This window comes from Phoca vitulina, unplaced genomic scaffold (assembly GCF_004348235.1).
Source record: "Phoca vitulina isolate PV1807 unplaced genomic scaffold, GSC_HSeal_1.0 scaffold43, whole genome shotgun sequence".
Taxonomy (NCBI): Eukaryota; Metazoa; Chordata; class Mammalia; order Carnivora; family Phocidae; genus Phoca; species Phoca vitulina.
The window spans coordinates 823383-849456 of NW_022589746.1; the positions used below are offsets into that span (position 1 = coordinate 823383).

A 26074-nucleotide genomic window follows, 5' to 3' on the forward strand; every position below is an offset into this window, starting at 1 on the left:
TCTTTGCCCCCAAACCTCCACTTCCTCCAGGATTTTCATCACAATAAATTGCAACCCTACCCACTGAACTGCTCATGCCAGAAACATGTGGGTCATCCATGATTCCTGCCTTTTCTCCCCCATACAACCCAATAAAGTCTAGCCAACCCACCTCTAAAATATTCATTGGATTTGTCCACTTTTCTCCATTTCCACTGTGGCCCCTCTAGTCCACACCATCCTCATCTCTCTCCTGGACAACTGCAATGATCTTAACTGTCCTCCCTGCTCACTCTTATACCCTCAGTCCATATTCCTTACAGCTGCCAGTGATTTTGTTTTAATTAGTAATTATTTCATTTTCTATAGCGTAGCAGTTAAAAGAATGGACTATGGAGTAGGACTGATGGGCTAGTTATCTACTCCACACAAGAAATTACCCCAAACCTCAGTGGTTTAAAACAATATTAGATATCTCACAGTTTCTCTCAGTTGGGAATCCGGGCAGACTTTTAAGCAGGATACCTCTGTCTCAAGGTCGATCAGGAGGCTGCAGTCTTATTTGAAGGCTCAGCCGAGACAGGATCTGCATCCAAGCTCACTCATGTGGTGGTTGGCAGGACTCAGGTCCTCACAGGTTGTTGGTTAGAGGCTGCATTCAGTTCATTGCCTGAGGGGCCACTCCATGTAGGGCAGCCCATTACATGGTAGCTGGCTTCCATCAACTGGCTGTGCCCTGCAGTGCTTGGCACAGATGGGTTCAGTAAATGTTGCCTTGTTATCGTGATGCTGAAGTGTAAGTCCACTGCAAATGTGTCCATGTCCTCTTGCTGCCAGTGATATTAAGGTGGAGCTTGGACTTGATCACTTCCCTGCTGTACACCCTTCAGTGGCTTCCATCCCACCTGGGATAAAAGCCAAACTCCTGATAGTGCCCAAAGCCCTGCCAATTATCCAAACCCATGTTGTGCTGTTCTGTTCCTTACTCACATTGCCTCAGCCCCAGTGAACTTTGAGTGTACCAGCTTCTTTCCCAGTCGGGGGTCTGGACCATTCTTCCCTCAACTCTGCCTGGCTAACTTCTGCTTACCCTCCAGATCCCAGCTTCATTATTACTTCTTCAGGGAGGCCTTCCTTGAATGCTTAATCTAAATTAGATCCCTGGGCATATTCTTTCATTGCACCTAGTACACACTCCCTACTGTTTGAAATTACATATTTATTTATGGTATTAGTTGATCAATATCTGCCTCCTTCTTTAAACTATAAACTCAAGCCAGGGCGTGTATCAGTTTTGCTTACTGTTGCATTTCTGCCCACTAACACAATGTCTGATTATAATAGATACCCACATATTTAATATAAAAATATTTCTTTTAGGGGCACCTGGGTGGCTCAGTCGTTAAGCGTCTGCCTTCGGCTCAGGTCATGATCCCAGGGTCCTGGGATCGAGCCCCGCATCGGGGTCCCTGCTCCACAGGAAGCTGCTTCTCCCTCTCCCACTCCCCCTGCTTGTGTTCCCTCTCTCGCTGTGTCTCTCTCTGTCAAATAAAATCTTTAAAAAAAAAAAAAATTTCTTTTAGGAATTTCAGAATCATGGGCAAGTATCTAAGTTGTCCTTTAATGGGTCAAACTGGCAAGGAACATTTGCATTCCTCAAATTCTATAATGAAGATTTTCTCTTTACCATAAGGCAGTTTCAGACTCATTTGGTTGCTATGTAGGGGTCAATAATATGAATCCTTGTTGTGGGCTGGGCATAGATATAATGGACACTTTTCTAAAACATGCAACTGAAAGACAAGTTGAAGTACAGACTAATCTTTTAATCCATATATTTAAATACCAATCTGGGCAATAGCAAAATTAGAAGCCTACATATTCAATGGATTTTTTTTTATACAACCAAGACATTTTTAATATATGAATAAAACAAATGAAAAGCTAGTAATCACAGCTATCCTTAGAAGCTGGATCTTGAATATAAAAACTTCAAATTGTTTCCCGTTTCATCTATATTTCTTACTTTGCTTTATCTCAACGTTCTCTTTCTTTTGGCCAGTGTACTGCTGAATTGAAATTACAGTCAGAGTTTTCTAAGCCTATCAGCCTAAGAGATTTCAGCTTTTTTTTTTTTCCCTGCACCTTATACACATTGCAGAGATTTATCATTGTGGTTCAAAATCGAATATTTTCAAGTTTCTTTTAGCCACATATTGTTTAAGTTTGTTCTTACCACCAGTTCCTGATCCTGCTAGATTTTGCTGACTTATTTGGCAAAGGGAAGCATGAGTCTTATAACTATTGCCAGGAACATTTAGTTACTAGTAACCTCAGGTCACTCTTTACCTGGTACTGTGGGAATGAAGGGACACACGAGCCTGTGGAAGAACTCTGGAGCCAGACTTTCCAGGTGCAAATTCTGGCTTCATCGGATACTAGCTGTGTGACCCTCTGGCAAAGTGAGTTAATCCAACAGGGCCTCAGAATCCTCATTTGTAAAATATAGATAAAAGTGGCATTTATCTCACAGGGTTATTATGGAGATAAAAGAAAAAGTTAATTTTCATAAAGCTCATGGAATGATTTCTGCTAGATAGTAAGCACTATATATATGTTTGTTAAATATTCATATTTCCTTTTTGGAGGTTTTTAAAAAAAAAAAACAAAAAACAAAAAACGTTTTTCTATTATCAGGGCTATATCCTCCAGCTAGAACTTGAGGATACTGAATATAGATCCTCCTTGTAACACATCCAAGACATGTGACCATTCCATGTTGGGTATAGATAAAAGAGCTTCTCTGGGCTTTAGATTTTCATCTACTAAATGGTAGTATCACCAGTCCTGTCCATCTCTTGCTCTGAAGAGAAAATAAAACAACACAGGAGAGCAACCTGAAGAGTCTAACTATGTTCTTATGCACCCTTGTGGCCATAAACATACATACATACCCCTTACGATATTTCTAAGATTCTGGGGAAGTTGTGAGGGGTATTCTATAAAGTTAAATTATCCCACATTAAAATCAGTTCAAAGAAAGAGGCCAAACATGAAGATCATTAAGAGCTTGAATTCAAATTACAAAAGTATATACATGATTGATAATTTGAAGACTGACCAACCCAATACAGTTTTGTGTTTAATCAAAAAAATTTTGTATTAAAAAACAAAGTCTTTCCAAATCATCCCTAGTCAGTGGTATTTTCACTCCCGAGAATGATTCAGCCCAATTTAGGGATTTTATTGTTTCTAGCAATATACCATAGAATTTAAGAGTTCACTTATTACAGATAAGAACATACTTGAATTCTACCTGGCCTTCTTCACGGCACACTATGTGGAAGTGGCTGAGGCGCTAATAGATCCTTCTTACAATGTTTCAAATATATAGGTTTTTATGAATAAGAAACACTTATTAATTAGAATCTTGGGCTCAAGTAAAAAAAAAATTTTCACATAGAATTCTAGAGTCTTCCTTTACTTTCCTGATAATTCTTGGTGTTCTTGTATTTTGGCATCATTTAAATTTCTGAACGAGTCCTTTATCCGGAATTGCTCGAGAAACAGTTTAAGTTAATTAAATAGCACAGTTCTTATGCCCCTTAGAAATTTTATAATGGGGTCATTAAAGAAAACTGGAAGTGGGATCTTCCCAAATTACTCTAGATGGTAAAATATACATTGTCTCCTGTTAGCAACTGGTAACCTTGGATGTATAAACAGTATTAAATGTTACCAATAATTCCTGTGAACGCCAAGAGGAAGCACGATTCAAAGTTAGCTGAACAGAATACAGGAACAGGTGGGAGTGTACCTGTGTTGGGGCTAGTCTGGCCTACATGAGTGGCTGTCATCCTGAAGAGAGGTGGGCTGCACACGTCACCTCAGGCCGGGCCACACATCCGCCTGCCCTCACAGTTTAAATGACATGACAACACTTTTTTTTTTTTTTTGAAACTAAATACATTTTAATAGAAAACAAAATACAAAATAACTCTTTTCAGAAAACAGAAATATTTAATCCTTTTTTTCCACGAATTCGAACTTGCTTTATCCTCAAAGCACAGTTTTAGATGCGTGCGTATGTACTTACGATTTGTTTCACAAAGTGTTCGTTAAACTGCTATTGCAATGCAGGAGGTGGGAGCGAATGATGGCAGGAGGAAAAGACACTGAGCGAGCCACACCTCCGAATAAATGGGCATTTGGAAATTTCACATCTTCTAATTCTATCTTTTGCCTTATCGCTTCAAATTCTTTTCATTTCTTTACCACCATCTGTCCTTCCCGGGGAGAGAACTGTTCAGACAAGTGCAGCCATGAGGAGACTCTTCCTCTCCCACCGTCACTGCCAGAGCCCAGGACTTTCTCAAACCAACCCACCCACCCACTTCTAGACACATGTCAGCCGGAGTGACCCATCGTCACCCAGAAAGTTTCCCTTTCTCCCAAAACACTGTGCTACCAAATTCTCTGAATTCCCTGAACCTCAAGATTCCAAGTATCACAGCCAGTGCCAGGAGTAAAACCTGAAAGACGAGAGCAGAGAAGGCCCCTCTGCCAGTGCTAGGTTTCCTCTTCTCAATAATAATAATAATTATAATTATAATAATAAAAAATCCTGGTTCTCTGTAATTACGGAAAAGGAAAGACTTTTCGCCAGGATGATGCCCGCCCCCATTCCTAGTTCCCACCCCCGCATTCCTACGCCAGGAAAGCCCCCTTGCACCCGCCGACTGAGCAGCGGGGACCCCGTGGCACCACTCCTCGTGAGGGTGCCCTGCAACCATCCTCGGACCAAAGGCAGCACCCAGCGGCGAGGTAAGCAGCATCTGGGGTTGACACACGGGAAAATGAGACAGAGACACGAAGGTGCTCACGCGAGGACACGGGCGGGATCTCCGTAAGAGCTTGCAATCCGACCCCCAGAGCCTCTTCATGCTCCATCTCATGTCCAGTCACAGCACCTTCCCCCTCCAGTCCTTCGACATGTGGGGGACCGAGTGCAGGGGAGACGAGCTCAGGATGTCTGCACGGGAGAAGGGGGAGAAGCGGGGAGTCTTTCACAGTCAATGATTCAATCTCAATTTGTCCTACGACTTGCAACCTGGAGGCTTTCCACTACGGCCCCAGTCCGTTACCACAAAGATTAAAAAACAAAAATTAATGTTCCTGATTTTCTTGCGTGATTCCAGTCACTAGAAGAAGGTTGCAGGCCATGAACTGCACACTGAGTACATTGCTCATCTGCCCAGTGTACACACCCACGAGTTCCCCAGAGGAACCGTCGGCAGGCGCACTGCAGTAAGTGTTCCTGATGTCCCAGACGCGCACGGAGTTGTCCATGGACGCAGACGCGATCAAACTGCTGTCCGGACTGAAGGTGAGGCTGGTGATATTGTCCGTGTGGCCTCTCAGTTCTTTATAAAGGGTCCCGGAGGCCAAGTCCCATAGCTTCAGCCGCTGGTCCTCGCCAGCTGACGCCAAGTACTTACCGTTGGGAGAAAAGGCAAGAGAGAGCACGGGGCCGCGGTGGCCCGTGAAGAGCCTCACCGAGTTGCCCTGTTGAGCACTCCACAGCCGGACAGTCTTGTCGGTCGAGCCTGTGGCTAAGTAGTTTGAATTAGGGTGGAATTTGACACAGTCCACATCTGCCAGGTGGCCGGCATATATTCTCAGTGGGTACGTCCGATCAAATGACCACAGCCTCGCGGTGCGGTCGTGGGACCCACTGGCAAAGTACAGGCTATACGGGCTAATGTCCAGGTCCCACACAGGGTAGGCATGTCCTTGGTACAACACAGTGTTGGTGAAACTCCCGAGGTCCCAGTACCTAATGGACATGTCTTCAGAACAAGAGAGCAACCCTGAGCTGTCTGCGAGGAACCTTGTGCTGTACACTGGTCCACAGTGTCCCCGTAGTATCTTCATCTCTGTGCCCGCATTGTCATCCTCATCATCCTGGGGACAGTAGGGGGAAGGGCGGGTGGCAGAGAGACACACAAGGGAAAAATGTTTAGTGGTCTGCCATGACAACCAAACAGTCCAGCAAAAAGAAAAAGAAAAAGAAAAAGAAAAAGAAAAAAGAAAAAGAAGAAAAAAAAAAGCCACTACTTGGGAAATAGCATCTGCCCAGTAAACGACAGCGGTCTTTGCCCTGAAGGGCGACCCCAGGAAAACAACTCATAATTGCACAACTGAATAAAAAGTCTCCTGCAACTTACAAACCGTCTTCCTCAAATTCATCTTCCAGCTCCGACTGTCAAATTCAGAGTACACAAATGCGAGGCTATTATTACACAGTAACGACTGTAGACCTTACTGTTAGGCTGAGCGTAACAGATTTCAAAGGCTGCTTAAAAGATCGCCCACGCTGACTTCCATTGTTCATCCTGATAGACATCATTTGGAAAGATTTACTTCTGAATTTACATTAAGTTCTCAGATTCTTTTATTCTGTGGGCCTGTCTTCATCTGTTGGTTTTAGCTGCTTCATAAGCCACATTGCTCCCTGTTTCTACTCCACTAAGAAAATTCCTGGCACGTTCATTACTCTCATGAGTGGGGTCAATGATGAAGGCAGACATGGTCTCACTTCAAAACTAATACAAAACCCCTGCAGGAGGTTAGCCAAAATAAAGCCTGGACATATCAGAACAAATAGTAAACCGGAAAGGTGCAGTTATCAATAAATGACACTCACACCTTGTGACCAGGCATAAACTGCCAGTTTCCAAAAAGAAAAAAGATGAAGTTTTAAAACTCTGACTTTCTAGAGGGTCTCAAACATTTTCCCAAGCGAGGCATGGGTTCAGAATGGCTTTAAACAAAGCCGAGTGACTCATGGGATTCTTGGAACTAAATTCCTGTGTGTGGGGACGGAAAAGAAGACAGCCACTCAGGGTACCGAGGGGGAAAGTCCCCTTCCTCACCCTCTTTCCCACAAGGACAGTATCTCTGTTCAAAATCCATTTTCCCTTCATTCCCTCATAGACAAGCTCTTTAACACTACAGCGGTCTCTATTCAAGAATTCATAGATTAAAATGGGTTTTAATTAAACACCAGAAGAATGAGGAGTAACAAGAGTTCTAAACCAATCGGCTTTGTTAGCTTAGATATAAATATGTCTGTGGGCCTTAAGTTCTTGTACAGGAAAATGGCATCTTTTTAACTTCCTCTTGAAAACTATTAAATTCAAAATAAAACAAACGCCTTCAATGTGTACAGATTTCAGAAAAAGTTAAGAGAAAATAAACACTGATGTCCATGAATATTCAAAATGGCTATTCCAGACACTCAACGTTAAAAATACATAAGCATTTGGGAGCTTAACGTTCTACCGAGTGTTACCAAGAATATTAGTAATTTTCCTTTCAAAAGAGGTTATGACAACACTTTAAAATTTCAAGGATGACTCATTGCTGTACACCAGAAAGTTTATATAAAAACTGTGGGAGCAAAAAACGACCCCAGATGAATTACCCTTTGAAAGTGAGTGATGGATTAAAGGGCACATTATCATCTCTGAGGCTTAAGTGGTCTTCATTTGGAGCAGGAAGTTAGGGAGGCGGGTCTTCAGCTCCTTAGTGGGGACCTAAACAGCACGCTCAGAGATGGGAAGAGGAGGGTGCGCCAGGAGTCAAGCTGGCACTTCCCAGGGGTCTTGATGATTGTCCCGAGCAGGGGGGAAAAGCGCCTGGTTGACTCTATAGACCAAGAGATGGGGAAACCAGAGCATTCCTGCTGGCTATCACTATCAGCTCTTTGCCAGGACCACAGCTTAAAATAACCCAGCCATATTTTCTTCCGTGGCTCAACCCAGTCCCACAAGGGCCTCAGCACAGTCGAACTAAAACTCTGAACAAGCAGCTGATTCACACATGCCCAACCCCAGATTCTCCCTTTCCTTCCTTTCATGCTCACAGGACAAAACCCCAAACTCCCTACAATTGACTGAACACCCTATTTGGGTGTTCATTTGGGCATGCATCCCAAATAGGAATTTTTGATTTGTTAAGTATATTCGTGTAATAATAAATCGTACTATGTACATTATAAAACATGCATAAAGTAAGAAATTTAAAAATAATAGGAAGAGTAAGTCTAAAAAGACCTTCAAACATTATCTTATGTACCCCTGTGCCATAGTTTGCTAAGCCCTGCTTTAGACCATGAAGGCCCTAAAAATCTCAGACTTGTTATGGATGTCTGTTCCTGGAGTAGGAGGTTCAGAGTGCCTCGGCTCACACTCCAGTCTTTCCTAGCTCGAGGGTACCTTCTGGGGTCTGAAATTTAGCCTTGGGCTGTTCTCCCAACATTAGCTGCCAATGGAACTGAAAGAAATTAAATCTGGCTGGGCTTGGGAGTAGGTTAAGACTTGGAAGCAAGCGGGGGGCTGCTCTCTCCAGGAGAGATGACAATGGCCTGAACTAGAATAGAAAAGGCGGCTATTAGCGAGTTGAGCTGAACATGTGCTGTAAGTGTAAAACACACCAGATTTCCAAGACTTAGGACAAAAAAGGAGAATGTAACAGATTTCATTAATAATCTTTTAATATTGCTTACATGTTGAAATGATAATATTTTGGCCATTATTGGATTGAATAAAATACATTATTTAAATTAATTGACTATTTCTTTTTACTTTTTTAATGTGGCTACTAAAAAAATCAAAGTTACAAACATGGCTCACATTATATTCTTCTAGGCCAGCACAGACCTACACGACCGTTTTATATACAAATCACAGAACTGAATATTACACAACACTGACTTCTTTACTTTTGAAACTTAGAGACTGCTGGATTGGGGGAAGGAAGGCTCACTAGCCAGTACATGAACCGAGTACTGGTGCTGTAGTGCTGGGCTAGGAGGGCGGGAGGCTGGCAGTGACGAGGGTGATCGTATACACATACCTGAAACGAAGAGCAAATCCTTGATTTGGTATCTGTGGTTTTGCCATGTTGCTCAAATATTAAAAATACACAGTTACCAATCAACAAGGGTAAAAGTTGGACCTCATTTCCAACTCCATTTAGTGTGGAACAGAGGATGGAGGGTCTCAGACAGGATAGAGGCTACTGGTCCTGGTGAGAAGAGGGACACTGCTATGCCAATTAATAGCTTTTCAAAGGTTAATCTAGAATCGCTTCTCGAACTTTTGGCTAAGATCAAGTGTAGAACAGCTTTAAGCTGCAGATCTCAGAAGCTACAGGGCAGTGCTGTAAATCCAGTTTTATTTGGCTTAATAAATAGAGAAAATTTTATGCCCTCATAGGAGCTTTTGATTACTGTTTTTGACTTTTTTATTTTATTTATTTATTTAATTTTTATTTATTTATTTGACAGAGAGAGACACAGCGAGAGAGGGAACACAAGCAGGGGGAGTGGGAGAGGGAGAAGCAGGCTTCCTGCCGAGCAGAGAGCCCGATGCGGGGCTCGATCCCAGGACCCTGGGGCCATGACCTGAGCCGAAGGCAGACGCTTAACGACTGAGCCACCCAGGCGCCCCTGTTTTTGACTTTTTTAAACTGAGATATAATTCACATACTATAAAATTCACTCTTTTAAAAAACATAATTCAATGGCTTTTAGTATACTCACAGAGTTGTGCAACTATCACCATTATCTACTACAGAACATTTTCATCACCTCAAAAGAGAACCTTTTACCCATTAGCAGTCACTGCCTATTTCCCTGTCCCCAGTCCCTAGCCGCCATCAATCTACTTTCTGTTTCTATGGATATGCCTATTCTGGATATTTCCTAGAAATGGAATCATATAGCATGTGGTCCTTTGTGACTGGCTTCTTTTATTTAGTTAGCATAATGTTTACAAGGTTCATCTACAACATAGCATGTCTCATGTTGCTTCATTCCTTTCTATGGCATAATAATATTCTATTACACGGATATACCACATTCTGTTAATCAGCTGACTGACATTTGGGCTGTCCCCACTTTTTGGCAATTATGAATAATGATGTTCTGAACATTCATGTACAAGTTTTGGTGGGGACATACGTTTTGAATTCTCTGGGATATATACCTAGAAATGGAACTGGTGGGTCTGGTCAATATTTTAAATACCCACTATTAAAACATTTTATTCACTAATTTATGCAACAGCTGTTGCTTCACAAAAATTAAGGCAGAGGCTGCAAACTGGCTTTTTAATTGGGTTTTCATGTACTTTTGTACTTCCTACCATCTCTTTGATCCAGGTAGTGGTAAACCGTTTACATTTACCTGCTTGGCTTCTACAGGCATGTGAATTTGTGACCTCTGCATTAAGAGTTTCTATTTTAATTGTGAATTCTATAAGGAAAAAAAAAAAGTCCAAGTTCTCATTGAAGAAATATTAAAAACTAACTACCAGAACTGAGTTATATTTTGCTTTTCCCCAAAATGTTCCTTGTCAGGAACAACAAAAAACAAAAAGCAAAAAACAAACAAAAAAAAACAAACCCCAAAACACCCCAAAAAACCAAAAACCAAACACCCCCCCCCCAAAAAAAACCCCATTAACAACAAAAACTTTTGTAAACTGCTGTAACAAAATGGGTGGGGGATGTAGAAATCCCAAACAGGAAACCCCTTGACAACATGATAAGAAGATCTCAACTTTAGTTCTAAAATGAAACAAAAGTTTGTTCACAAGGAAAGCAGTACCTTTATACTGTAGCAGAATCTACAGTACTTTGTGGATAATGGCGAATACATCAGGAAGATACTTAAACAAAGTATCTTCTTTTGGAGTGGAACAGCACCTCCCACCGGAGCTCTTGTCTCACCAGTCCCCGAGCTCCCTTCCTGGGGCCGCTCCCCTAGCTCAGGCCACCATAATCCATAGCCTGTGGTGCCGTACTGCTATGGGTCTTAGCCCTCTCAGGGCTAGCCAGATTGAATTTCTTTCACTTCCTGGAATTCATCATGTTATTCTTCACTTCTGGGTCTTCAAATGCATACCTCCCAAAGCCTGGAAATCTTCACAGAATCAGTCACAGAGCTAATTTTCAGTGGTAGCCAGGGTAGAAGGGTAGAATATTAAACATTTTTTTTAGTCTAATGTTCTTTCCTTCTTTGTATCTACCTTTCTATCTTTGCTATCTTCCTTTATATTAATTTGTAATGCTGAGAATACTCTCCAAACACAATGTCATCAAGCTAATAAGGTCAGTGGAAAAATATTTTTCCTTGTATTTACAGAAAGTTGTAAATCAATGATGGCAGCGTCCTTCAGTTGTATGTGAAGAATGCTCAACAGGCTATAATTATCTCCTAGGAAAATTTAAAAACTCAAATACATGTGCAATAAAAAAATTTTGGAGGGTACTATAAAATCCTAGAAATCAAAGTGTGTACATTGGAATGTAGACCTTTTACTCATCACAACAAACTCCTCTAATTATATTGTCTCAGTCGCAAGAAACAAAAATTCAAAGACCATGCTAACTGGAAGGTGACTAAGAAAAGAAGAATAGGAAGAAAGGGCTTATTTTGTGCATCCAATATTCTTGGTATCCTTATCACCCGTGGAAATTAACTTGAATGTTGGTGTTTTTTTTTTTTTTTTACTCCTTTATTTTTCAACCCCGTGCAAAGAATTTTCCACTGTAAGTAACCTGAGGCAGAGCTACCTGAATTTCAGTGGTGAGATGACAAAAATATTCTAGCTTCCAGCTTTTGTGGGCCACTCGCAGGGAAAGTTAACTCTGTGAAGTTCAATTTTCTTTCTCTTTGTGCACATGTTTTCTAAGGCAGTGATTCTCAGTGACCCGAAACTCAGGCCACTGGGCCTGCCCTTTTCAGTAACCATGCCAAATCACTACCCTGATTGATGGATAGAACAGCAATTATACTTTCTGTGCACTTTTCAAAATGGGGTTTAGGAACACCCTGGAGCACATGAAGCCAGAGGACGTGCACTGGCCTCAGAGAGGCTGGTAACACCCAGTGTTGGTGAGGGTGAAGAGCAACCAGCGTTCTTGTTCAGTTTGATGAGGCTGGGAAGTGACAATACTCATCACAATTCAAAATGCAGACCCCTTGACCCAGTGATCCTACTTCTAATTGTTTATATTTGCATAAATGTACCCACACACACACCACACACACACACAACACACACACACTTACTGTAAATCTCAATATTAGCTAAAGGTCTTTAATTAGGCTTAGCAATGTTATCCATATTCAGACAGTAATAAATACTGACCAATCATTAATCATGTTCAGTTAATGTTGTGAAACATAGTTGTCATCTCTTCCAAAGTTAGGTATGAGCAGGAATTCAGCGGCTACAGGTTACGTGGGTATTAGTCTGGCTTTAGCTATACGATGGAGGAATTAAGGAAGTCCATTCTCCACAAGAGCTGCCATGTTTGGTAAGAATTCTAAGCAAATTAGTAAGGCAGGTGTAGGGAAGAAAAATGATACTCATACCTCCTCCTCCAGAATGTCACAAGCCAAGTGGATGCGGGACACGTCTACTTGATGGGGTTCGGATTTTAACTTCTTGGATCGTAAACTCCACAGTTTTATACAGGAGTTGTCAAACCCAGCAGCAAGCAGCTTGCTGTCCGGGGAGATTTCTGCAGTGTTCAACAGCTGCTCTGTGTTATAGAAGGCATAGAAACAGATGGTGGTGAGGGAGGGAGGGCCATCCTTGACGCGCTTAATGCTCTCCTGCAAGACCTCCAGGGCAGCCTCGTTCTGCAGAATAGGGGCGGGCATGTCAGTGGGCTCTAAGCCGCTGCCCTCGCTTCGAGAGGAGTTACCACTGGCATAGAGCTGGTAATCTGTTCTCTTGGCAGGCTGCACGTCAAGATGGATATGCAAAGTGAGGACCTTGCACAGGGCGGTGTTGTTGTCACTTTGGAGGTAGCGGATAAGGTAGTTGTAGCTGTCTTCCTGGAGACGGACCACGTACTTGTTATCTAGGAATGCTCGAAGCTTGAAGTTAGACAGGATGTCCTGGATGGTCTGAGTGGTCTGTAGCTGCTCAATGACATCCTTCTGGCTAGCGTTCTGCAGAAACATTCCATGGAAGCGGCTGTAAAAACTTTCCACCGTGCTCTTCGGACTATTCTGGACCAGGTTGAGATGGAGGTAGACAAAGAGAGGATAGAGGAGAGGCATCACTTCGTGGCTATGCTGGGAATCAGAATCTATAATGGAAAAAAGTGAGGGCTTTATAATCTGTATAATTTCAAAGAATAATGTGGCCCTCCTGGGGAGCCCACCATCACACTACACATTCTGGTCAGGACTGCTGATTGAACTAGAAGCCCAACATAGAATTATAGAAACTCAAAATCCAAGCCTTTTGACTGAAGAAGGAAGAGCAGGGACTCTGAAGTCCAGCGAACCTGGCCTGAAGTCGGCCACAAATCAGGAATCTGATGCCCAGAGAGGTTAAGTGACCTGCCTAAGTTGTCACAACACTTCAGGAGCTTGTCCCCAGGTCTTCAAGGTTCACTGTTTTTCCCCAGTACATTAGTGTTCCTCCAATTGGGGAGCACAGACCTCTGAGGGTCCTTAGATATATTCTTGGGAGACTATGAGTTCTTTCCAGAAACTTTTTAGTTGGATAATTTTTAAAAACAATAAACACAGGCCTATTCATAATTATCTGGCTGGTCCTTAAGCAAGTATTGACATACGACTTTAGTGCTCCCTTTTGTTTTGTGATTACTTTGGGCCTCCATCATCCAACAGTATTATCAGAGTACTTATTTAGTGAGTTCATTAACATGCCTAGCTACCCAGGCTGGCACGCCCTAACACTAACATGGTAACACTCCCCCAAAATTGTCCCATATCTGCCAGTGTAATCATTTTGATTATGTTGGCTAAAAAGTAAAACTACTCTTTTGCAGTGATAATTTACAAACGAGACATTTTCACGTCATTAAGACTAAACCATTTACTAATTTGAGACTTAACACCATGCAACTATGTGACAAAGGATGTTCAAAAGTGTCCAGCTTTAATTGCCACAGGCAAGGGAGAAAAGCACAGAGGTGTATCTGACGCCCATATGTGAGCGCGGAGGGAGCTGTGATGGCGCAGAGGTTCTGCAGGTATTCGGCCACAGGGCGAGCGGGGGCAGCAGGGCCAATGCAGGGCGCAAGCGCCTCGGGAAGCTGAATGCAGACTAGTCTGTGTCACAGCCAGCAGGACCGGCCCCATGCCTATGTGGAGCAGCAGGTTAGTTCTGGCAAAATCTATGCGTTATATTCACTTGCTGTTTATTTGAACTTTATTGCTTTTGTGGTTTTGCTTGTACTTTATTTGTAAATGAGTTTCGGTTTCATACAGAAATACAGTAGCCATAAACGTTTTATATCTTGTGTAACGTTTGTACATATTTAAGTAAATTAATATCAAAATGCTTTAAGTCAGCATTAGTACTTCTGCTGGCATTTTTTTTTCCCTTCATGAAAAAGAATCCATACACGGCTCAAAATCAGGAATATTACATTAGGGAATCTCGCCTCCCTAATTTGATGATAAATGATACCAGCATGCTATCTCTGCTTAATACCCTATTTCACTTTATCACAGGTGAATTAATTGTGTAATATGTGCATTTTAGAATAAATGTGTCCCTACTCAAAGACGTATTTAGAAAAGGAACTTAAATTACAACGATGATTCCAATAAACTTAAGACTGTTACCCGGCCACTTTGGGCTCCTCATGTCTCTGAAACAATAGGCCCAGAAGGGAGTTAGGGTGCTGGCCGGGGTGACTGATCCTGACTACCAAGGGGACACTGGACTGCCAGTCCGCAGTGGAGGTAAGGCAGAGTATGTCTGCAAAATAGGAGATCCCTAAGGGCATCTCTCAGTATCATTCTGCCCTGTGGTTAAGATTAATGGAAAACTATAAAAATCTAATCCAAGTAGGACCAGTAATGGCCCAAGACTCTTCAGAAATGAGGTTTAGGTCATCCTATCCAGTAAAGAACCAAGACCAGCTGAGGTGTTTGCTGAAGGCAAAGAAAATGCAGAATGAGTAGTGGAAGAAAGTAAATACCAGCTATGAAGTATGTGACCAGTTACAGAAATGAAGACTAATTATTTAAATTACCCTCCTTATTTTGTTAAGAATATGTGTGTGTGTGTATTTACACATATCTTTGTTTTCTTCCCTCTCTTGTTCCCTTATGTACATAAGTTATCCTTACTTCGTACCAGAGTAGTTAAGTGTTGTTAACTCTACACCATAGTATTTAAGTTACAGGATATCAAGGAGAAGAGTAAATCACCTAAGGACTTTGCTTTTTCTTCTGGGGAAGGGATTCGTGCATTTTTGGTTGTACCCAGGAGAGCTGTATCATGTTAGGTGGATTAAAGACCTTGTTAATCATCGTTATTTGGAGATTAAGTATGGTTTAAGGAGATAGATATGGGTACCAAATTGACAGGGGGTAGACTTGGGATGGTTAATTCTGTGTCATGGCTGGGCCACAGTGCCCAGATACTTAGTTAAACATTATCTAGATGGTTCTGCGAAGGTATTTTTTAGATGAGATTAACAGTTAAGTCAGTAGACTCTGAATAAAGCAGATTACCCTCCATAATGTGGTGAGCCTCGTCCAATCAGTTGAAGGCCTTATGAGAACAAAGACTGACCTCCCCAGAAGAGGGAATTCTGCCAACAGATTCACTTTGGGTTTGAGTTGCAGCTCTTCCGTGGGTCTCCAGTCTGCCTTCCTGTCTTGCAGATTTTGGACTTGCTGCCCTCCATAAGTGCATGAGCCAATTCCTTAAAATATATCTTTCTGTATGTACATCTTATTGGTTCTGTTTCTACGGAGGATCCTAATTCAGATTTTGGTATTTCTTTAAATGCTGTAATTCTTTGGAAGACCTCTGGAAACTTTTTTCCATAAAATACTAATGAAAAAAACCAAAACCCCAAAAACTCAACCCTTACCAATTAGACTTCCAATATATTCTACTGGGATGAAGGATTGTTTGCAATTCCTTAAAATCTTAGTTTTAGGCTTATTTTTCAAAATGAGAGGCATTTTAGTTTAATAAGTTTAGAAAACAAAACAAAACAAAACCCAGCCACCAAGAGATAGGGCTGCACTACTTTAAAACTTAGTGAAATTCACTGTTGTTTCAGCTCAGTTTCAAAATTGTTTAATTGTTCTCTCTTGTCTGAAGAAAAGAGTATATCAGGTATAAAATAAAATTTGGATCAACATATTCATTATGTGGAACAAAGTAAGACTCACATAAGACTTAACTCTCATTTTTAATCTTGTTTCCTTGAAATCGTAACATATACTTTATATTTTACTGAAAGTGTATTTGCTTGAAATATATTTTTTCTAATTTCAAAAGTAACATATCCTCTGAAAAGTGCGCTTTTCCTTCCTTTTATCCATCCATCCACCGACTATGTAACAAACTCCTACTTGGTGCCACACTCTGCTGGTGGTGTAAGTAAGAGGAAGTTTTTCGCAGATTTTGCAGAAATTAGTAGTGAAAAGGACACTAAGTTAAATGAAAACCTGGCTTGTTAGCCCTTGTTCTCCTGCTGACCTCACAGCCCTGTCTTTTGTTCTGAAACATCACACTACCCAGCTCAACTCTTCACCTCCCTCCCTTTCGGGCCTCCCCTCCTTCTCTCCTTCCTCAAATACTCATTTCGTTTCAAGGATGAACACGAAGTGTGTGCTTCCTGTGATCCAGGCACTTGACATCTATTGTCGAGTCTAAGGGTCACAGCTGGGCCCAGATTCACACCCAGACTGCTTGATTCCAAAGTCTTTGTTCTTCCTCCTATACCTCCTGAAGAAAAGGACCCAGAGCAACAGGTAAGCTCACAGAATCTCTCAACCACAGAGAACTTACGGAGGAAAAACACACTTAGGGTACTACAGCCCGAGATGCTCTTATTTTCCTCATATCTTCCTTTGAGATTTATCATCTCCTTAAACTGGCATTTGCACCTCCATGAAGCTGATACTGAGTTCTTTATCACAAGTCTGTATCCTTCTTTTAAATACTAGCCTCCAATTTCCTACTGCAAGCTACACAGCAGGAGGCCGCCATCATAATGATGTAAAAAACAACCTGACTTATTTCTGCTCAATATAGCTTAAGCCTCCATTTGTCACAGAGCCCAAGTCATCCTCGACTCTTCCTCCTTTAATCCTGAGCCTTGGAGAGTCTACCTTGGGAATTTTAACTATGAAATCAAGACCTTGCTTCCCACTTGCACAACACTGTTGAGCTGTGGTCCTTTTTCAGCTCACTTTTCCAGTACTACAGTGGACTTTAGGCTGGCTTCCTGGTCATCCCATTTGCAAACCCTTTCATAAACTGCTTTCAGACTTTTGTCTCCTAGGCCCGATCGTCAGGTCTCTCCTCAACCTGGCTCCACTGTGGCTGGCTTTATCTCCAATCTGAAAACCCCATTCCCAACAAAGCCGCTTCCTTCACTGTTCCTGCCCAAAGAATTGCCATCTCTGCCTTTTTGCTCATGTCCTTCCACCTACCCTGAATCCTCCTCCTTCTCTTCCACAGCTTACTGAAATCCAACCCATCTTCCAAACGCTGACTTAAATTCCACCTCCTGACTGACAGTAAGGCCTTCTCTGACTACTCTGTCCAAATCATATTCTCCTTTCATTCCAGAGTTCCTCTATGTACAAACTTTGGCACTGATTTCATCCTGGCCTGTTAAAACTCTTCCACCATATTTGAACTTTATTTAAAAACTTTTACTTTTAGCCTTCTTATGTTAGGACTGTTCCCTATTTAGATTAATGACTGTATCTTATACTTTATCTTGGTGCTCAGGAAACACTTGTTCATTTGACTTGGCTTACTGCTCTTCAGAGACCTGAGGGTAGGGAGAAATATTCCAGGAAAAGCAGTCTGTAAAAACACAAAACAGGGCAACTCTTTCAGGTCCCCTCCCTCCTCGGGAGCTTTGTGCTATCACTTTGCTATCGCTCAGTAAACCTTGCTAAAAATAAAATAAAAAATAAAAACAAAAACAAAAGACCCCACAAAATATATATTTACCCCCTCCAAGTAACCTGTGCCCAATGGATTAAAGAATTATAGGTAAAATTAACAGACAACTTCCTCAGTTTTGAAACAAGACAAAGGAGAAGATTAATACATTACCAGTTATTGAAATTTAAAGTTCTGGGGGAAGGAAATTATGAGAGGAGAATAAAGAAGGTACCACATATTAGGAAAAAACCAGCATCATCAGACACAAGGAGTCAACAGCTATTCTATATTAAGAGTTTTAGTAAATAGTCAAGAAAAATAGTAAGAGCCCAAAGAACATTTTTTTAAAGATTTTTTAAAAAATTTATTTTAGAGAGAGAGTGAGAGAGAGAGCATGAGCAGGGGCAGAGAGAAAGGGAAAAGCAGACTCCCTGCTGAGCAGAAAGCCCTACACAGGGCTGGATCCCAGGACCTGGGATCATGACCTGAGGTGAAAGCAGACGCTTAACCCACTGAGCCACCCAGGCACCCCCCCAAAGAAATAAATCTAAGCAGAAAACTTTGCACCAGGTTAAATCACATTCGTGATCAATTAAATGTATTAATTCTTCATTGTGAAAAGTAACCACAGTTCTGTAATAAAATTATTCCAATGACTCTATTTTATTACAACTATGCTTCAGTGATTAAAGAATATAAACAAAAACCAGTATGGCACTAGTCATGAGCATCAATCATAATGGAAGTAAGTCACGTCTATGAGTACATGGAGGGCATCACTATCATAATGATATACTGGGGCTTTATGCTTTTGTCTGTTTCCCTCATTAGGCAGTAGGCTCCACATCAATATGCTCTATTGCAACATCCAGCCCAGCAAGTAGCCAATGCCTAACATAAATATCGGCTGAATGAATGAAAGAGAAAGGCTGAGAGAAGCCAGGCATTCCTTCTTAAACCAGCTTCCCCACCACTAGCATGGAGAGAGAAATCGATCATGGGCAAAGAAATATAGTTATATTTTAAAAATGGAGTAAAATGATTTTCTAAAGACTTAAATTTAAAAAATAAATTGCTTAGGGGCACCTGGGTGGCTCAGTCTTTAAGCGTCTGCCTTCGTCTCAGGTCATGATCCCAGGATCCTGGGATCAAACCCCGCATCGGGCTCCCTGCTCAGCGGGAAGCCTGCTTCTCCCTCTCCCACTCCCCCTGCTTGTGTTCCCTCTCTCACTGTGCCTCTCTGTCAAATAAATAAAATCTTAAAAAAAAAAAATTGCTAAAAGCCTCAAAAAAACCAATGCCAGTGATTACATAACTCAGTATCTCCAAGTTCTTGCTTACCTCTCAGTGAAAGCCTTCTTATAAATTCAATTTTTCTCTTTTTATCCTTACTGGAGATAGAAAGCAGCTGATCACTGTTCTGAGATATTTAACATTCATATGATATGAAGATCTTAATCGAACTTCTTTTTCAGTTTAAACATAATAGGCTCTTTTTCCTAAACCTTTAAGCTTCATGATTTTTTCATTTTTGTAACAATTTAATAGATGGTACTTATGAATTCCATCACTCCAGTAACTCTGAGGCTGATAAGATAACCCTCTCTAAGGTTTTATTTTGTAACTTTTATTTCTTGTAACACTTTGGCCACTTTCCCTAGAATACAGAAAATGTGGAATCTTTCCTTTAAAAAATACAGATCATAATGAGGGTCAAGTAACATCAAGTGATGTAAAATTAGCTATATTATTGTGGCTTATAGATTGATCACCTTATATGCATCTTTACCATTAAAACTTATTATTACCCTGAGAATTTTTTTAAATAAAAAAAGAAAAATGAAATAACGTCAAAGTGCTTTAACTACAATTTACCACTAACCAATACCTACTAATTACTCTCAACCCTTTGAGGGCACAGAAAGTTTTGTATTTCTTATACCTCAAGGTGTTTTGAATGAAAAAGTACTCAACAAAAGACTTTAATTAATAACCTGAATCAACGTAGTCTCCCTCACTGCGATAATCTTTCCAACATTAAAATTATAATCAGTTATCTTAGGACTGGATGAAATCACTTGGTTATACCTTTGAATCACCTTATTTCACAGATGAAGAAACCAGGGCTCCAGAGATGCTAAACAACTCCGTTTTTTTTTTTTTAAGTGATTCATTTAAAAAGTCATACAGTGAGTTAAAAGAACTGATTGGAACTCATATTTACTGATTGTGTGTTTTAATGGTCATTACACCACCCACAAACCGGACTAAACTACTTCTAATTTTTTTTGTCTTGCTGATTCATGATGACTAGTGTCTTGCACTTCAGGAAATAAGGGGAAAAGGTCATTTTGAGATGTACCATATTATTAATAGTGATTTCAATGTCCATTTCAAATTCTCTGCATTTAAGGATGTTTCTCTACATGGCTGATTTAACTTTCACTGTTTCATCGCAAGCTCTAGTCACTCTGCTGACAGCCATGGACAAAACAGTGACCAAAACACCGGGAGCCCTAGCCCTTGCAAACTAACTTGTGATTTAACTCTCCTAGCAGGTCCAATAGATTGTAAGATTGAATGCAAGGACTGCCCTCAACTACCTTTGAATCCGTACTAAGTACACCGTACCAGGAATACAATAGGTTCTGAGGGAAAGTTGTGGGATTCTTTCTTAGTAAGAGGAAGTTCTTCTTTAAGCTGAGCACTTACCAGTGAGAAAATTCCGTAGGCGTCCAAACTGTACTTCATATTGCTGGGGCTCTGCCTGGCAAGGGGCTGCAGACACTATGTTGGCACAGCCGGATTCTGATTGGACTAAGGAGGAAAAGATATATACGGTGGGGATGGGAAACACAATTATTAATCCAGTATGTGGCAAGATGGGTGGAAGAGGGTGTTAAGTATGCATCATAGCAATGGACATTTCAGTAGATTTTAAGAGTATGGTGGGGCTTCTGATTAAATATGGCCGAGTGTTAACACCAATCTCCTCTTCTTCCTGATACCCAAATAAAATGACAGTGGAGGAATGAAAAGGTATAAAGCACAGGATTAAGTTGAATGAGAGAGGACAGGTACATAAGTACATGAGGGACATATCTGAAAGCATTTGACCCCATGTTCTGACATCCTATGATAATGTGCCTTGGTGTGGGTCTATTTTCAACCATCATTATGGACACTTAGCAGGCCCTTTCAATAAAAATTCGTGTCTCTTGGTTCTGAGAAATTTGTTGATTCTGTTTTCTCTTTCAGGGACCCCTACTATTTCTCTTTCTTCTTCTTCTTTTTCAGAAAGCTCTAGGCCCAATGTGGGGTTCACACAACCCTGAGATTAAGAGTCACATGCTCTACCAACTGAACCAGCCACATGTCCCTGGGACCCCCTACTATTTCAAGGTTAGATTCCCTGAACTGATCTGCTTCCTCAACTTTCAACCTTTCTACTGATTTCTCATTTTTATTACCATTTACTTAAATTTGCCACATTTCTTGCTGTTCTCCTAATGTTGTTTGTTTTTTAAAAATAGCATTTTCTTCTTGTCTCAAGGCTATCAATGATGGTATTTTTGAAGTTTTTTTCTCTCAGCTGTTTGCTTCACTCAAGTTGCTTCTCACTGATTCTTTCCACCTCTCCTCTTTATACTGAGTACATTAGGTTCTTTCATGGCTGAAGGTGAAGTACTACAGAGCTGATGGAAACTCTGTGTGTTTATCACCCAGCATGACCTGGATGGGCAATTTCTCAATGTCAATGTCTTCACAGGTCTTCTCTCTTGGGCAGGTCAGATTCACCAGGGAAGAATCTCTAATCACCTTCCTGAGGGATATGTGACTGACTGCTAGTGTTCTAGGCAGCGGGATGTGGGGAAGAAGGCTAGAGTCTCAATATGCAGATACACAGCACGTAAACATGCACTTAGTCTCCATTCTGTGAATTTATTCTTTCTAAAAAGAGAAACAACATTCCCTTACCCTTTCTGCGGGGGTAAGGGGACACTGGGAAAAGGTGGCTGGGGACCGAGGGAGCCATCTTTAATAATCTGGATGAAACTAACACATTTTAGAAGACAGATTATGGATGGAGGAATGAAATTAACGCAGGACTGAGGCAGCCACAACATAACATGTACAGGAAGGGGGTACAGATGAGAAGTCAGTCAGTGTGCCCTACGAGAACTCAGAGCAACAGCCTGAAGCAGGAGGATGTGCTGCATGTGCATGAATGGTACTCCTCTCTCCTTCACGTGGCTCCCACCTTGAGTTAATCAGTCACCAAATCCTACAGATTCCTCAATCTATCCTCTCCTCTCCACTCCTATTACCACCTCCTTAACTCAGGCTGTCCTCACTTCTCACTGGATCATTCTATGGCCTTCTAACTAGCTTCCCTGGTTCTACTCTGGGCCTTCCCCAATCAATGCAGCCACCAGAGTGATCTTTCCATAATTCACACTTGAGAACCTAGATGTCCTTCTCCAACTTGTCCCCTGGTAAGCTCCTAATGGTTCTTTTGAGACTCAGCTCACTCCTTCTATTTACTAACCCCTGACTATATACTGGGAATCATGAAACCTTTGGGGAAGCAATCCTTGACCTGCCAAGCTAATTTAGATGACCACCTTCTTTGTTCCTACAGAACCTGAAACATTCTCCCTTCATAGAACTTACTACATCACACCCTCCTGTCATCACTGATTTATCCACCTCATTTCCTGGCTATAATGTTAAGCTCTTCAGGAGCTAGGATCAAACATTAGCTATCTCTAGGACTTTTCAGCACCTGACCTATAGCAGATGTTCAATAGGTGGTATGCTGAATGATGACATAATCATTCAGATTACTCAACTGACAGAAAGACCTAGGACAAAATCTTATGATACTCACATTTCCTGGTGGTTTTCCAGGAACAAGAGTGACCTTCCTAATAAGCCATTATATCTGCATTAAGATGACTAAGAAGAGTCATGTTCTGGCAGTCATGTTCTGTATAATAGTGCTTGTTTCTATTTTCTATCAACAACTGCAGAGAATTACTGCTCCCAGGTTCTAATGAACACGGGGCAGCAGGAGATTATTCATGCACATTAAAGGCTGTGCTGGCAAGTTGAGAAGGAATTACTCTGGCTCTATAAATTGGCCATCCTATTTGAAACAATAAGGCATTTAGTAATCTATTCCAAGTCCCTCACATCTGGCTCTGTTCTTGTCAGGGGTAACCCAGTCTGAAAGAAAGGAACAATGGGGGTGGATCTGATGTTAAAGAATAAGAAGGCAGATACCTTCTTATAAGAAGGTATAATAAGAAGGGCTACTTCTACTGTCTCAGGAGGAGTCAGGAAGCAGCTCTTTGAGGACATCCTCAGGTTTTTACTGTCCCATCATTCTTTTCCTATGGCAATAGCAATGCACCCTTGGAGTGTGAAGGGTCTGGGTTCATGACTCTGAAGATAATAAGAGGGAGCAGAGGGAGCTGCTGCCACCAGTGTGGGGGTTGAAACCATTAGGGATGAAGTAGGTGGTGACAGATACTTAGAAGAGCAGAAGGAAGTACCAGAATAAAAAAGAGAGAACAGTGAAGTCGGAGCAGGTAAGAGGAAGCAGGGCTGAGCTGGAGAAAGCACTGCGGTGTTGAACTCCTCGCACAGCCATTAAAGCAGCTCACAATCACCTGAAAAGCACTGCGGCTGTCTGTTTTTTGGCAAAGTCTCCAGTACCCAGATCCAATAGAAGAAAATTATATCACATAAAAACTCAATTCACAACATAGCTAAGTAATAACTATTTGCTGTTCTAAAGAGATTTAAGACACATTTTTCTAAAAAAGAATCTGATTTCAAAACAAAACCCAAAAACAAATCTTAAAAACCTCAGGAACATATCTAGGATGCCAATCTTTCCGACCACTGATCCCAAAGCACTCGTTCACCCGGCAAACCTGACTTCCCATGGGCAAGGCTCTGGGCTACAGGGAGGGACATGATGGAAGCCCTGGCCCTCCGGGTCTCGTAGCAGACTAGTTCACAGAGGGAAAACATCAGATACAGCGGAAAGCAGAGAATTCTGAGGCAGGATGGGTTACGACAGGAGGCCTCTAGAAGTGGCTTTGAAGGACAGATAGCATCTCTGAAGGACGGCATGTGGTGCTGCCTGTGGAGGCTGCCGCACTCTCTCCAGAAGAGAAGGAGAAGTAACTTCTCAGGGTCCTCTGCATGACTTCTGCTCCAGCCTGCCCCCCCCCACCCCCATTACCTGCGAGGTTGGCCGCCATCTCCTCAGCAGTCTGTGACAGCCGCAGTCCTTGCTTCAGGGGACCATCGGAGTCCACGTACTGCCGGCGTTTGAGGTAGCAGGACACTGCCATCTGAATCTGCTCGGTGCGCACTCGTTTCATGACCTTCGGGGGGAACCACAGAACACTAAGCCACGTGGGAGATGACCCAAGCCAGCGCACACAGCGCACGGGTAAAATAAGGCGTAGACAAAGACTAGCCACGTGGCTAGTTACGTGACCTAGTTAAGACGCAAAGCAAAGTTACTAACCTAGCACTCTCCCGTGTATCTATTTTCTCAACAGTGATACAATCAACTTCAATTGCGGAAAATAGGAATATTATGGAGAATAAAACCCCACAGACCACCCCCAAATTTAATTTAATACCATGATTTCAATCTTTCTGGTAGAACTTTTCATTAGAGCTGCTAACAAGGAGCCTACAGGACCAGGTCAATTCCAGAGCCTTTTATTTCTCCTGCCTACTCTGGGAGAGAGGTGTTAATTGGCAGTGAACTGGCCAAATAAAGCAGGCAGGAGGCAAGACAAAAATCAAAGATCTGAGAAACTCAGACACTGGATAAATGGAAGTTGAGAAAGTGAGCAGTTACTAATGAGGAAAGAAATGCTATGTTTTTCCTAATAGTCAGGAACACGCTGGCAGCACTACGTCAAAGATTGGAGCAAAGTGTCTTCACTGTAATCCCATTATCTACCTCTTTCACTCTTTACAACCTCAGGCCCAGGAAAGCATCAAAATGGTAAGAGGGTATGTATATGCATTAGAATATGTCTCACAAATTCTTACAAGAAAGGAAAAGAAAATGGTAGGAAGTGCAGCAAATAGGGCTAAATTACTTTTGGTAATTTAAGCTAATTTGAGGGTTCTCCTCAAAAAGGACTATTTTCCTTGATGATTAAATTAATGATCAAGAACAACAGGAACTCCCGAAGGTACCATGGGTCTCAAACACCGCTTTGTTAGAGGTAAAGGATACTGCAGTCCCAGTGACCCACGACAGCTGGATGAATTTTCTATGTCATGTAAAAACGGAATGCTTGCAACATTATCCATACACACGTGATTGTCCCCATCAAAGTAACCTTCCCTAAATCAACGGCTCCCAATGTTTGGTGTGTGGGAGATCTGCTTTTGGTAGTTTATTTGGAGTGTCTGAGTTTTCTGTTTCAACGACATGCACTGGCCTCCTTTGTGATTGCCTCCATTCCCTTTTAAGATTTGAAATTCCCCCCATTCCAGAAATCCGCCTTTTTTTCTTTAAATGTTTCAAAAAATTTTATTTGTACCTCATTTTTATCCATCTGCCGTTTTTTAGCGTGTAAGTGTGGCGAATAGCCAAATGTTTTATACAGATACTGTAGCAACAAATTATTCTACAATTATTTGCAAATAATCCTTTCTTTCCAAACTGACTTGTGGTATACTCTGAATATCTACATTTCAATTCCCTAAAAGTCCTACAACAGAGCAAACAGTGAAGGCTGGAGACACACACACTAAAATATATACATCTATATAAAAATACAAATGTTAGGATATCATAAATATGTTACTTTAAATCATGTATTTAGAAAAATTATATTCTCTATGCATTTCAGTTTTGGATTACCAAAGAAAGTATAAAATCATTTGCTAAAAAGGAGGGCACTGGGTATGATATGGTTGACAGTGATACAATGAAAATTACCAATAAATTTCCCAAGACTGAACCACCTTTTTACCGTGGAATTTGCCTCACTCAGTTTTGGTGTATTAGTCTTTCACTATACTGCTGAGATTATTTTTTTAATTAAGTTTTTTTTTTT

General features: G+C 41.4%; 1 protein-coding gene across 3 annotated transcripts in view; it reads right to left on the reverse strand.

Moving 5' to 3' along the window:
* Positions 1-1586: 1586 nt before the first annotated feature.
* The window catches only part of TAF5L (TATA-box binding protein associated factor 5 like), a 33600-nt gene continuing 9112 nt past the window's right edge, over positions 1587-26074 (reverse strand). For 2 of the 3 annotated variants that reach the window (XM_032430221.1, XM_032430222.1), the window contains exons 2-5: positions 24226-24370; positions 20682-20786; positions 12428-13152; positions 1587-5943 (exon numbers count right to left, since the gene is read on the reverse strand). In XM_032430221.1, the coding sequence (XP_032286112.1) occupies positions 5146-5943; positions 12428-13152; positions 20682-20786; positions 24226-24367 (1770 nt within the window). In that variant the 5' untranslated portion in view covers positions 24368-24370 and the 3' untranslated portion in view covers positions 1587-5145. Of the gene's footprint in view, positions 5944-12427; positions 13153-20681; positions 20787-24225; positions 24371-26074 lie in introns of those variants that run through there. The other variant, XM_032430223.1, reaches the window with a different exon arrangement.